The sequence below is a fragment of the Salmo salar genome, chromosome 09, assembly GCF_965601325.2.
Source record: "Salmo salar chromosome 09, fSalSal1, whole genome shotgun sequence".
Lineage (NCBI taxonomy): Eukaryota > Metazoa > Chordata > Actinopteri > Salmoniformes > Salmonidae > Salmo > Salmo salar.
Window position 1 is genome coordinate 142,693,392 of NC_138299.1, and position 13,924 is coordinate 142,707,315.

Here is a 13,924-nt window from a genome sequence, read left to right on the forward strand (position 1 = left end):
TCACCCCACCAACCCTCCTCACTCTCCCCTAAGAGACCCAGTGATGTACTGGGCCGTATGCACTACCCTCTATAGCACCTTTCAAAGCACTTCTGTCACGCCCTGATCTGAAAGAGACGGTTTATTTCTCTATTTTGTTAGGTCAGGGTGTGGGGTGGGCATTCTATGTTTTGTATTTCTTTGTTTTGGGCCGAGTATGGTTCCTAATCAGAGGCAGCTGTCTATCGTTGTCTCTGATTAGGAATCATACTTAGGCAGCCTTTTCCCACCTGTGTTTGTGGGTAGTTGTTTTCCGTTTAGTTTTCTGTACCTGACAGAACTGTTGGCTTGTTTTTGCTATTTTTGTTCGAGTGTTTCATAGTGAAATAAAATCATGAACACTTACCATGCTGCGCTTTGGTCCCCTCTCTACGACAGCCGTTACAACTTCATGGTTACTGACGTGAGTGCTATGGGGCAGTAGTCATTTAGGCAGGTTACCTTCACATTCTTGGGCACAGGGACTATGGTGGTCTGCTTGAAACATGTAGGTATTACAGACTCGGTCAGGGAGAGGTTGAAAATGTCAGTGAAGACACTTGTCAGTTGGTCCATGCATGCTCTGAGTATACGTCCTAGCAATCCGTCTGGCCCCGGGGCCTTGTGAATGTTGACCTGTTTAAAGGTCTTGCTCACATTGGCTACGGAGAGTGTGATCACACAGTCATCCAGAACAGCTGGTGCTCTCATGCATGCTTCAGTGTTGCTTGCCTTGAAGCAAGCATAAAAGGCATTTAGCCCGCCTGGTAGGCTTGCGTCACTGGGCAGCTCGCTGATGATTTTCCATTGTAGTCCATAATAGTTTGCAAGCCCTGCCACATCTGATGAGCATCAGAGCCTGTGTAGTACGATTCAATCTTAGTCCTGTATTGACACTTTCCCTGTTTGTTGGTTCGTCTGAGGGCATAGCAAGATTTCTTATAAGCGTCCGGATTAGTGTCCCGCTCCTTGAAAGCAGCAGCGCTAGCCTTTAGCTCGGTCTAGATGTTGCCTGTAATCCATGGCTTTTGGTTGGTATATGTACGTACGGTCACTGTAGGGATGGCATCGTCGATGCACTTATTGATGAAGCCGGTGACGGAGGTGGTATACTCCTCAATGCCATTGGATGAGTCCCGGAACATATTCCAGTCTGTGCCAGCAAAACAGTCCTGTAGCGTAGCATCCGCATCATCTGACCACATCCGTATTGAGCGAGTCACTGGTACTTCCTGCTTTAGTTTTAGCTTGTAAGCAGCAATCAAGAGGATATAATTCTGGTCAGATTTGTCAAATGGAGGGCGAGGGAGAGTTTTTTGTACGTGTCTTTGTGTGTGGAGTAAAGGTGGTCTAGAGTTGTTTTCATCTGGTTATACATGTGTCATGCTGGTAGAAATAAGGTAAAACAAATTTAAGTTTTCCTGCATTAAAATCCCCAGCCACTAGGAGCGCCGCTTCTGGATGAGCATTTTCTTATTTGCTTATGGCCTTTTACAGCTCGTTGAGTGTGGTCTTAGTGCCAGCATCAGTTTGTGGTGGTAAATAAACAGCTATGAAAAATATAGATGAAAACTCTCTTGGTAGGTAGTGTGGTCCACAGCTTTTCATAAGGTACTCTACCTCAGGTGAGCAATACCTCAAGACTTCATTAATTGTGGACACGAGTCTGAATTGAGTCACAAACTTGATCTTGAGACTAGACTGTAGGATTTCCTACGGCCTAGAATCGAGGCCTTTGCCAGTCATGAAGGACGAAGCCACAGATAGAACAATGAGACAGATATTTCACCGGATGTATCAATGTGAAGCATCCGCTTAGTGTTTCCACTCACTACCAAATATGGTAGAGAGAGGAAGCCCACTTGCTGGCAGTGGGAGAAGATGGAACGAGATGGATTTTACACGCACACAGAGGCTTTCCATAAACAAAATATGCATATTGTAACGCCTGTCATTAGAATTAGACCAAGGTGCAGCGGAGGATGTGTATTCATTATTAAAGAGTTTAATGAACCTAAACACTCTATACAAAACACGAAAAGAAACGACAGCAAACAGTCCTGTCTGGTCCCAAAATGAACACCACAGAAAACAATCCCCCACAAAACCCAAAGGAAAAACATGCTCCTTATGTGTGACTCCCCATCAACAACAACGAACTTCAGCTGTGCCTGATTGGGAGCCACACACGGCCCAAAACAAAGAAATACAAAAAAACCTAGAAAAAGAACATAGAACGCCCACCCAATGTAACACCCTGGCCTAACCAAAATAAAGAACAAAAAACCCCTCTCTATGGCCAGGGCGTTACAGTATCCACCCCCCCCCCCCAAGGTGCGGACTCCGGCCGCAAAACCTGACACTGAAGGGGAGGGTCCGGGTGGGCCTTCTTACGGCGGCGGCTCAGGTGCGTGACGTGGCCTCTGCTCCACCCTCGGCGTCGCCCTCTTAGGTGGCGCACCTGGCCGCGCCGAAGGTCTGGTGGGCGACACTGACTGCGCCCGGCTGGCCGGCGACCCTGGTTGCGCCCGGCTGGCGGGCGGTGATGGTTACGCCTGGCTGGCAGGCGACCCTGGTTGCGCCCGGCTGGCGGGCGGCGATGGCTGCGCCCGGCTGGCGGGCGACCCTGGTTGCGCACGGCTGGCGGGCGTCCCTGGCTGCGCCCGGCTGGCGGGCGTCCCTGGCGGCTCCGGCGGCACTGACCCAGGATTCACCAGGCTGGGAAGATATGAAGGAGGCCTGGCCCTGGGCGCAGGCACAGGACTCACCAGGCTGGGGAGACATGAAGGAGGCCTGGACCTGGGCGCAGGCACAGGACTCACTAGGCTGGCGGGCGGCTCTGACGGCTCCGGGCTGGCGGGCGGCTCTGGCCCAGGATTCACCAGGCTGGGGAGACATGAAAGAGGCCTGGCCCTGGGCACAGGCACAGGACTCACCAGGCTGGGGCGACATGAAAGAGGCCTGGCCCTAGGCGTAGGCACAGGACTCACCGGGCTGGCGGGCGGCTCTGACTGCTCTGGACAGGCGGGCGGCTCCGGACAGGCGGGCGGCTCTGGCGGCTCCTGACTGGCGGGCGGCTCTGGCGGCTCCTGACTGGCGGGCGGCTCTGACGGCTCCTGACTGGCGGGCGGCTCTGACGGCTCCTGACTGGCGGACGGCTCTGGCGGCTCCTGACTGGCGGGCGGCTCTGGCGGCTCCTGACTGGCGGGCGGCTCTGGCGGCTCCTGACTGGCGGCGGCCGGCGGCTCCTGACTGGCGGGCAGCTCTGGCGGCTCCGGACTGGCGAGACCCACTGGAGGCCTAGTCCTGGGAGGTGGCACAGGACGGACCAGGATGGGGAGACCCACTGGAGGCCTAGTCCTGGGAGGTGGCACAGGACGGACCAGGATGGGGAGACCCACTGGAGGCCTGGACCGAGGAGGAGGCACAGGATAAACCGGGCTGTGGGGGAGCACTGGAGTTCTGGTATGTACGCTCGACATGCTTACTCCAGGCTGAATGCCCACTTTGGCCCGGCACGGGCGGAGAGCAGGCATTGGGCGAACTGGACCCTCCCAGCGCCCTGGAGACACAAAAAACCTAGAAAAAGAACATAGAAAGCCCACCCAATGTAACACCCTGGCCTAACCAAAATAAAGAACAAAAAACCCCTCTCTATGGCCAGGGCGTTACACATATGTATGCAAGAACGCGCCAATAGAATCTCTCTAGCTCGTGCTTGGCTCTGCCCACTTCCTTGCTTGTTCTGCCCACTATGACTAATTTGTTCCCATTGGAAACGACAGGCTGTGGTCTATCTTGGTTTAGTTATAAAAATCTTTGACAAAGCTAGGCCCCTCTTAATTCTAATTGGCGAACACTGAACTCAAGTTATCCTGTTATGGCTAGGGGGCAGTATTTTCACGGCTGGATAAAAAACGTGCCCGATTTAATCTGGTTACCACTCCTACCCAGTAACTAGAATATGCATATACTTATTACATATGGATAGAAAACACCCTAAAGTTTCTAAAACTGTTTGAATGGTGTCTGTGAGTATAACAGAACTCATTTGGCAGGCAAAAACCTGACAAGGTTTCAGGCAGGAAGTGGCCTGTCTGACAAGGTGTCGTTCTTCTTGTCTCTGTTTATTGAAGAGTGAGGATCTTAGCTGTCCCGTGACACTTCCTACGGCTGCCATAGGGTCTCAGAAGGCGGTAAAAAGCTGAATCGTGGCTTTGCAGGCTCTGGCTGAAACAAAGTAGCGTGTTTGGGTAGTGGCTGGTTACAGTACTGTGAGACTCAGGCGCGTGCCCGCGTCGACCGAATGCTTTGTTTTCTTTCCTCTGTTTAGCTAAAAGGAGATTCCCGGTCGGAATATTATCGCTTTTTTACGAGAAAAATGGCATAAAAATGGATTTTAAACAGCGGTTGACATGCTTCGAAGTACGGTAATGGAATATTTCGATTTTTTTTGTCACGAATTGCGCCACGCGCACGACCCTGATTTACCATTTCAGATAGTGTCTGGGACGCACAAACAAAACGCCGCTATTCGGATATAACGATGGATTATTTTGGACCAAACCAACATTTGTTATTGAAGTAGCAGTCCTGGGAGTGCATTCTGACGAAGAGAACAAAAGGTAATGAAACTTTTATAATAGTAAAGCTGATATTGGTGAGTGCTAAACTTGCCGGGTGTCTAAATAGCTAGCCCGTGATGCCTGGGCTATGTACTTAGAATATTGCAAAATGTGCTTTCACCAAAAAGCTATTTTAAAATCGGACATATCGAGTGCATAGAGGAGGTCTGTATCTATAATTCTTAAAATAATTGTTATGCTTTTTGTGAACGTTTATCGTGAGTAATTTAGTAAAATGTTAGCGAATTCCCCGGAAGTTTGCTAGTTCTGAACGTCACATGCTAATGTAAAAAGCTGGTTTTTGATATAAATATGAACTTCATTGAACAAAACATGCATGTATTGTATAACATAATGTCCTAGGGTTGTCATCTGATGAAGATCATCAAAGGTTAGTGTTGCATTTAGCTGTCTTCTAGGTTTTTGTGACATTATATGCTAGCTTGAAAAATGGGTGTCTGATTATTTCTGGCTTGGTACTCTGCTGACATAATCTAATGTTTTGCTTTCGTTGTAAAGCCTTTTGAAATCGGACAGTGTGGTTAGATAAAGGAGAGTCTTATCTTTAAAATGCTGTGAAATAGTCATATGTTTGAAAAATTGAAGTTTTTGTATTTTAGAGGAGTTTGTATTTCGCGCCACGCCCATCATTGGATAATGGAGCAGGTGTTCCGCTAGCGGAACGTCTAGATGTAAGAGGTTAAGGGTTATATGTCAGACTCTCCTATACCACTTTGCCCAACATGTTATACCCCAGAGGTTGTAAGTAAACCCTTTTTAAGGTGATATAACTTGTAACGTTATTATAGGATTGTGAAATCCATAGCCGAATGGCTTCAGACTAAGCCTTTCTCACTGGAATTTGATGCTTACTGTAACGTCTGCTTCCAACTCACACCCTCTAACACGTAGATCCCCTGAACGCAGCTCACTTTCCAGCCCACTTTCCAGCTCACACTCTCAAACACCTAGATCCCCTGAACGCAGCTCACTCTCCAGATCCCAATCACCTGAATTCTGATCACCTGTTCACACACCTGTATGTCATTATCACACACTATTTAGTTCAGTTCTTTGCACCCCATCATTGTGAGGTATTGTTTGTTTTGTTACACACGGCTTTCAGAGCGCTAGTTTTCCCGTGATTGTCTCCTCCCGTGTATGATCATTTTTTGCCTACCTCACTAACAACGCCTTTTGCCTATTCCCTGCCTGTACTTTAGCCAATCGGATATCCTGTTATCTACTTATTGCCTGATCTCCCGGACTACTACTAGCCTTTTCCCTGCCTGTACTGTTGCACTTTTGGACCCCCTGTGTATGACCTTCTGACTGTCCCTGGACCCAGCTACCTGCCTCCTCCTGTGGTCCTTTACAAATAAAACCTGCTGCGCCCTGCGCTTGAAACCAGCTCTCTGTTCATTACACAAACATTGAACAGAGCTTAGATTAGGGTATTTAATTCCTTTCAGACTCTCGAGGAGAGAGAGCAGGTATAACATAATGACAGACAGACTAACTAGATCACCAATTCAACACATAACTTGTAGCAGTTATCTCGCTAGTTAACTTTAGCTAACTAAGCATTCATTTCGTTGTTGCCTTTCCACCTGCACTGTAGAGCCTTCAATAGCTAAATAATGGTAGGCCTAATGCTCTCAAGAAAGTATGCTAGTTTATGGAGGAGATAATTGCTTTTCTCTGCGATTGCCGCAACAACAAACCCAACACATAGTAGTGAAAATGCTTGATGAGGAGTTTGCAGCTAAGGTTTGTTTTTGAGTGACATTTTAAAATCACTTGAATGGACTTAATTTTGGACTACAGGGGAGAGGTAAAACAGTTATTGGCATGCTTGAAAAATGTATTGCTTTTTAAAATAAATGTGTTATTTTCTCCTCTGATATGAGCCCACAAACAAAATCATCAATTTCCCTACAGTGTATATCCAGTCATCATCAGTACAGATGATTCCAGTGGTGTCAGAGTTTTTAGTTCAACTGAAAGATAACTTTGAAACAAGACTTGATGAGTTTAGTCTCCCCACAAAGGTGACTCAGTTTTTTTAGGGACTCATTACATACTGATGCGGAGCGGAGACTTCTCTGCAATAGCTAAAAAAGTGCCGACTTCACATGATGTGGGTCCCCTCTCCCTAAAGTTCGTAGACATGCAAGCATCTTATCTGAGGCAGGCGCATCAGTCTATGGGCTGTGCAAAGTTTTGGACTGAGCATATTATTGCAGAAAAATTCCCAAACATACAGGATTAAATTTGAAAAATTCTCTAAAATACAACAATATATAAACAATTCAACTAATGAATAATACGTGTGTAGATTGTGTGTGATAGAGTGCACATGTTTAACTATACTTGTGGGGACCAAAAGTCCCCATAGAATAGTAAACTAACAGATATTTGACCAATTGGGGACATTTTGCCGAGTTTTAGGTATGATACAACGGTTTCAGTGTATGTATAATACTCCAATAATGCTTGCAAACTACTTTGCTTTTCGCTTGGGTCTGTTTAATGTTGTTACAGTTAGCCTACTAGTCTTCATAGCCAGCTAGCCTATTGTAGGCAACCTAGCCAGCTAGTGTTATGCTAACACATGCATTACAACGTGTTTGCTGTTTTAATGGCAAAACATTGCTGATTGGTGTTTATTTATCAATGGGAGTTTTGCAAATCTATCTGATATTATTTGGTTGTTCATACAATGCATTTAGCTAGTGTTTATTTTGACTATGTAATATAGACCTAATATATAATATAATATGTGTGTCAAAGGATTTGATTGGTCAGCATATTTTTCATAGGGAACACTTCTGGTCAGGTATAATATATATTTTATTAATTTACTTTTATGGATAACTGACATGCATTGAAAAAATCTACACAAATACGCGAATATGCTAATGTTATGCAAATGCATTCTGAGCCTCATTAAATATGCACACTGCAGTACCAAAACCCAGGTACAGGGGCGCTCTCTGGATACACACTCACATACACCGTGACTGAAAAAAACACCTTCTGGGGACTGAACCCAAATAATATTCACACTAGACATATTTTAGCATGCAATTTTCTATCAGTTACAATGGTCTACCTTGTGGGGAACATGATTTTGTCCCCAGTTTGTCAAGACGTCCACACATGGAAGGTGTGCAAACAATGTCCCCATAGGGTCAGCATAACAAGAACACACACACACACACACACACACACACACACACACACACACACACAGTGTGAACAAATAGTACCTGTATGAGTTCAGGTCTGAGGTTGATGGTGCAGAGCCAGTCTCCCAGTCGAGGGTAGCTGGCCAGGGCCTGGGTCCTCTGTCTCTCAGGCACTCTCTGCTTACACTGCAGCTGCTTACAGATGTACTTAGTCAGTTTCACCTGGAGGAGGTGACAACACAATTACAAGAGCGTTAAGAGGCCGCTTGGTCTGAACAAAAATATTTCATTAAGAAAGTTCCGAAAATAACTGAAACACAGACGATGCTAAGCAAAAGCATTATCTGATTGTTGTTATAACCAAGTAGAACAAAATGAGTGGATAATGAGTGGATAATGAAACTTGCAGCACAACAAACAGTTGATCCTTTGCAAGCACAGTGTGTGGGAGTTTCATTTCATTTCAACAAAGGAGACTGACGACAAACTGACAACTGCTGGTGTGAAACCCACTGATGTTTGAGAACAAACTGCATGGTGTTTCTTTCTTGTTATTTTCAGCATGAGGTCTGGTGTTCTATGCAAAATACCGGTGAGAAGCGAGACAAGAGCTCAGGCTGAGGAAATCCCCCTGTCGACTAAGAGTTAGAGTGGGCCGAAGTGAGAGAGAGAGAGAGAGAGAGAGAGAGAGAGGAGAGAAATAGAGGACAGAGAAATATATATACTGAGTGCACAACATATTAAGAACACCTGCTCTTTCCGTGACAGACTGACCAGATGAATCCAGGTGAAAGCTATGATCCTTTATTGATGTCACTTGTTAAATCCAGTTCAATCAGTGTAGATGATGGGGAGGGGACAGGTTAAAGAAAGATTTTTAAGCCTTCATACAATTGAGACATGGATTGTGTATGTGTGCCATTCAGAGGGTGAATGGGCAAGGCAAAATATTTAAGTACCTTTGAACGGGGTATGGTAGCAGGTGCCAGGCGTAGGGCTGTTACCGTGACCGTATTACCACCACACCGGCAGTCATGAGTCATGATGGCAGTCAAATTCCACGTGACCATTTAGTCACGGTAAAATCTAAACAAACACTTAATGAGAGCCCATGAGCTCATGTTGAGCAACATTTCTATAAGCTATGCAATTGTGTGAGAAAACAGAGTGATGGCCTCTATTAAAAAGAGGAGTATCCCATCAGTATCCCACTATATTTATTTATCAACTCTCCTAATATTAAGCACATTGCTTCACTTTAAAACAGGAGTATAGCCTACCTGGCTGGCATGAAAATTAACCATGGGAAAAGCGTCCTCCATTCGCTATTTAAGTGCATAGATTACATATTTTTTTCCTCCTGACTAAATCAAAACTAATTTCACACATATATTATTTAGTATATGTAAAGACAAGATTACATCAAGAATAGTTGTTATTAGCCTACCACTTGTGAATGACATATTATCACTTGTCATGATGCCCAGCTTGTGTGCAGTAAGGCAAGAAATGCATGCCTTTTTCCCCCGACTTTTTCAAATCATATCATGTAGCCTAGCCCACAAGCCTATATGTTTTGATAATGTTTGTATCTCAACTAAAGTGGCCAAATAACTTAAAAGTAAGCACATTAATTAGCTTTACAATGGGTTTAAAACCTAACTGTCATACATACGCAGCATGTGAGTTTCAAGTTTGGGGAAGATCATTTTCACCATAAAATGCACCCTTTTAATAAAAGCATTACTTGCATAATCGCATTTGCGGTCACTTTTGAGAATGGTGTTTTCCCGCTAATGGAACATTCACGCTTATAGCATACTGCCATGTGCACATTGCTGCGCTCATACTATTAAGAAATAGCCTAATAGTTTATCAACATTTTAAGCTAAACGTTCTGATCTGTTGTGTCAGCCTCATTGCTTAAAAAAGTTGTTTTGATGCTAGTTGTAGTCATTTGGGATCTTTCCTAAACCACAACTGTCCCAGACTATGTTTGGAATATTTCTTTCTCTCACAGAATAGGTCAACTTTTGTACTATGGGGGATAGTAGATTGACATAGGCTAGTGCTTTTGCTGTTCGTTAAGCCTACTCATCTTGTTGACTGACGAAAAGTAAATTGGGACAGTTCTTCCAATATCTTCAATATTCACTTCCGAATTGGATAAGGACTCGCACAGTTGCATCCCCGATGTGTCTGTCTTCAATTGTAGTTTGTGAGAAAGACCCAATCACGTGACGGAGAGCCATTTGAGTGAGATGTGCTTTGGAGCATGCAGCCTGGAGAAGGGAATTATAATTATTATATTCACTGGCCGCAAAAGGCATGGATTCTTTTAGGGGGCATTACGGCCACACAAAGGGGATGCCGCTGGGAAATTTGAGGCATTATCAAGTGCTTGTCAAATTGAGAATGAGAGACTGATGAAGTGTGTGCAGCCTGCACAAAAAAAAACAAAGCAGAGCTCATGCCTTTCATGCAACTTTTTTCAAATGATCATTAGTCGCACACTTAGAATATATTAAAAATCAAAACATATAGCCCAATGTTTGTATCACAACTAAAGTTACATAAATAACTCTAAATTAAGTATTTAGGAGTACCTGTTTCTTTGTTAACTGCTCAACACGGAATAGAAACATGTGTGCACTCCCTCAAATCATTTGGAGAAAATATCCTTTCTATTTCATTCAGCTATGTTCAATTGTATTCTTCATACTATAAAATAATATAATAAAATGCCACAGAATTGTCTGCTAAATGAACTAGTGTAAATGTGTTGATGTTAATTAACAGTCAATTACCAGTTATTTGCTTGACAATCAACGGCTGACGAAATTTCATGACCGCATCAGGTTTGTGTCAAGAACTGCAATGCTGCTGGGTTTTTCACGGGGGGGGGTGCAACTCAGTATTAGGAAGGTGTTCTTAATGTTTTGTACACTCAGGCCTAAAAAATTATAACTTTGTCTTAGAAGCACCTCAGCGTTATAAGCTCTCAAGAACATGAATGTAGAATGTTGATGAAGGAGAGGAAACAAGGACAACATTTCTCTGTAGAATATTGATATGCACTCCTACCTCCTGAACAGAGAAGGTGGAGATGGAGGGGCCAGTTTCAGTTCATCCTTGACTGACTGGGTATTTAACAGTTCTCCCCTCAGAACAGCAAACAGCAAATAGTCCTCATTACATACAAACTCAGAGGAACACCGAGCAGCCTTTCTCATGGGGGCGTCGACTTGTGCCACTGCCATGACAACCGAGCACCATGGAAACCCTGCAGCCACAGACAGTGGAACCCGTTTATGTAAAAAAATGAGATTATGGGAGATGCTGGGCTGGGGTCACAGAGAGGACTAGAGATATCAGTTAGAGCAGGGATGGGTAACTTTGATGGGGTTAGGGGCCACAGAAAATCAGAATTTATCATGAGGGATGCAGTGGGGAGATTAATCCGAGGGCCTTCAAAGGGGGGGGCCAGTTGCCCATCCTTGAGTTAGATTATAGTAGAGTCAAGTTGTCCACCTTACCTTCGGACACCAGATCCCAGAAAGCAAGCTTTTACCTGGCAACCAGTGGACTGAACTGGACTCACATATACCTCTTATCCTTCTGTCCAGCCACAAGCATTACTTCTAGTCTTATCACTCTGTCCAGCTACAAGCATTACTTCTAGTCTTATCCCTCTGTCCAGCCACAAGCATTACTTCTAGTCTTATCCCTCTGTCCAGCCACAAGCATTACTTCTAGTCTTATCCCTCTGTCCAGCCACAAGCATTACTTCTAGTCTTATCCCTCTGTCCAGCCACAAGCATTACTTCCAGTCTTATCCCTCTGTCCAGCCACAAGCATTACTTCTAGTCATATCCTTCTGTCCAGCCACAAGCATTACTTCTAGTCTTATCCCTCTGTCCAGCCACAAGCATTACTTCCAGTCTTATTCCTCTGTCCAGCCACAAGCATTACTTATAGTCTTATCCCTCTGTCCAGCCACAAGCATTACTTCCAGTCTTATCCCTCTGTCCAGCCACAAGCATTACTTATAGTCTTATCCCTCTGTCCAGTCACAAGCATTACTTCTAGTCTTATCCCTCTGTCCAGCCACAAGATTTACTTCCAGTCTTATCCTTCTGTCCAGCCACAAGCATTACTTCTAGTCTTATCCCTCTGTCCAGCCACAAGCATTACTTCTATTACTTTTTTCCAGCTGAAAGTAATACGTCTGCAGAATTTCAGTCAGTGTTTTAAGTATTTTGTTTTTTCAAAGCTGGATTTGAGCTTATTTCAACCAAAAAGCTGGTGCTGAAGGTGAGTGAGTTAAGAGGGTGGGCAACTGTAAATAGGTTTTAGTTCATGTTTAGGCTCCCATCGTTAGTCACTGATGGTCCTGGTAGGGTTTAGGGAGCCTGGCCTAGTGGAACAGCATTAAAGTTTCATCAGCACTAGACCAGTCTGAGGGAGACTGTCTCTGAATGCCCTCCTGTCTCTCTCCCTATCAGAGAATGGCCATGGCTGATTTGATGTACTTCACTGAGCGACTAGAGGAAATCAGGCGGTGTTGGTTTGCACCAGACAACGCCTGGCCTCGTTCCGCTGTGGTGCTCGTCGTTATTCACTGTCTATCTTTCTCTCCATCTCCCAGCTCTGTTACATGGCAGGCACATGCAGCGAGGGGTAGGGCAAGCTGAGTGGGGACCATTGGGCAGACAGGCAGCACGTATCTGTGCCCACATGTTTTACCACAGTGTGTGTAACTAAATTGTGTGTATTGTGTGTGACAATGACCCAAGGAAAGGGCCTTTTCACAGAAAGAATAAAGGAGGTGGCCTTGGCTGCCAGTACTCAACCTTTGAATGTTAGTCTCTAAGTACCAGACAACGCCTGTGTGGGGGAGGGACGATACTGGTTCTCAAGATATCATTCTCAACCACTACCACAGTTCATTCCTTGAAGCTGCGCTTGTATATTGCGGTTATGAAAAATACCACAGTACGCAAACGGTAAGCATCACTTCTCCATATAAGTTTCCATCTATGGAAAAAACATTTGTGTATCTTAGTTAAGGCAAAGGAAACAGTGATAGATGTGACAAAGAGAGCGAGCAAAAAGGTCAAGAAAGGAAGGAGAAATCAAACAAGACAAAGAGAAAGAGAGGTGGGGAGGGGAACGAGAGACAGATCGTTTGAAAAACCACATGGGAGTTTCCTGACACTACACGACCCATAATTTTTTTGTTCTGTTTCTTCCACTGACTGCACCGTAGCTGCTGCTTAAGATAATCGTCAAAAAGATCAAACTAGTACTACTATGATCTTCCCAATAAAGTGTGACAAGAGCCTCAAAAGTTAAAATCTCTGCAAATTGATAGTCATTTAATGACTGAGTGTTTATTTAATGACAGGTTTCACAGAAACAGACAATGTGGGCAGATAATATGGGCCATGTCCATCCCTGGGTTGCCAGATCTGATTACAGAGTAGAAGCTAACCACCGTGGCATTATTAGTTAGTGTATGGAAATCAGATGACGGCTGTTAGTTAGGTGTGGTCAGTCTGTAGATTTAACTTTAGACTGAAGGAGTCACAGGGCCCTGTAACAAGGTGCCAGTAGGACTAGAGCTGTGGCGGTCATGACATTTCGTCAGCCGGTGATTGTCATGCAAATAACTGCCAGCCTCAAGGTAATTGATCGTTAATTAACATAAACACTTTAGCATCTCCTTGCTTTCACGCATAGCCTACAGACGTTTGGAACATCTACATTTTAAAAAGTCTAATTAAGACTAATAAATCCATTTAATTTAGCCTACACCATCACAAAAAAATCCATTATTTATTTTAGGCAGGTCTAAAGAAACATGATATGAAGAAAATGTAGTCTATTTCAGAAGAACAGAATAGCAGACTGTAAATTGTCTTCATGTTAGGCCCTGATCTGACTATGCCATACGTCTGTGGGCTACACTAGTTATTTTAGCAGACAAGATTTGCTTATAATTCCTGTGGCATTATTTATATTATTTTGTAGTAAGAAGAATACAATTGAACAAAGCTGAATAAAATAGAAAGGACATTTTCTCCAAAA

The 13,924-nt window shown here is 44.4% G+C and overlaps 1 protein-coding gene across 3 annotated transcripts in view; it reads right to left on the reverse strand.

The window, feature by feature from the left end:
- The window catches only part of LOC106613092 (kinase suppressor of Ras 1), a 62,488-nt gene that overhangs the window by 36,241 nt on the left and 12,323 nt on the right, over positions 1 to 13,924 (reverse strand). For all 3 annotated transcript variants that reach the window (XR_014378911.1, XM_045724678.2, XM_045724677.2), the window contains exon 2: positions 7,916 to 8,056. Coding sequence is in view for 2 of the 3 variants with exons in the window: in XM_045724678.2 (XP_045580634.1) it covers positions 7,916 to 8,056 (141 nt within the window). In the remaining variant the exon portion in view is untranslated. The remainder of the gene's footprint in view (positions 1 to 7,915; positions 8,057 to 13,924) is intronic.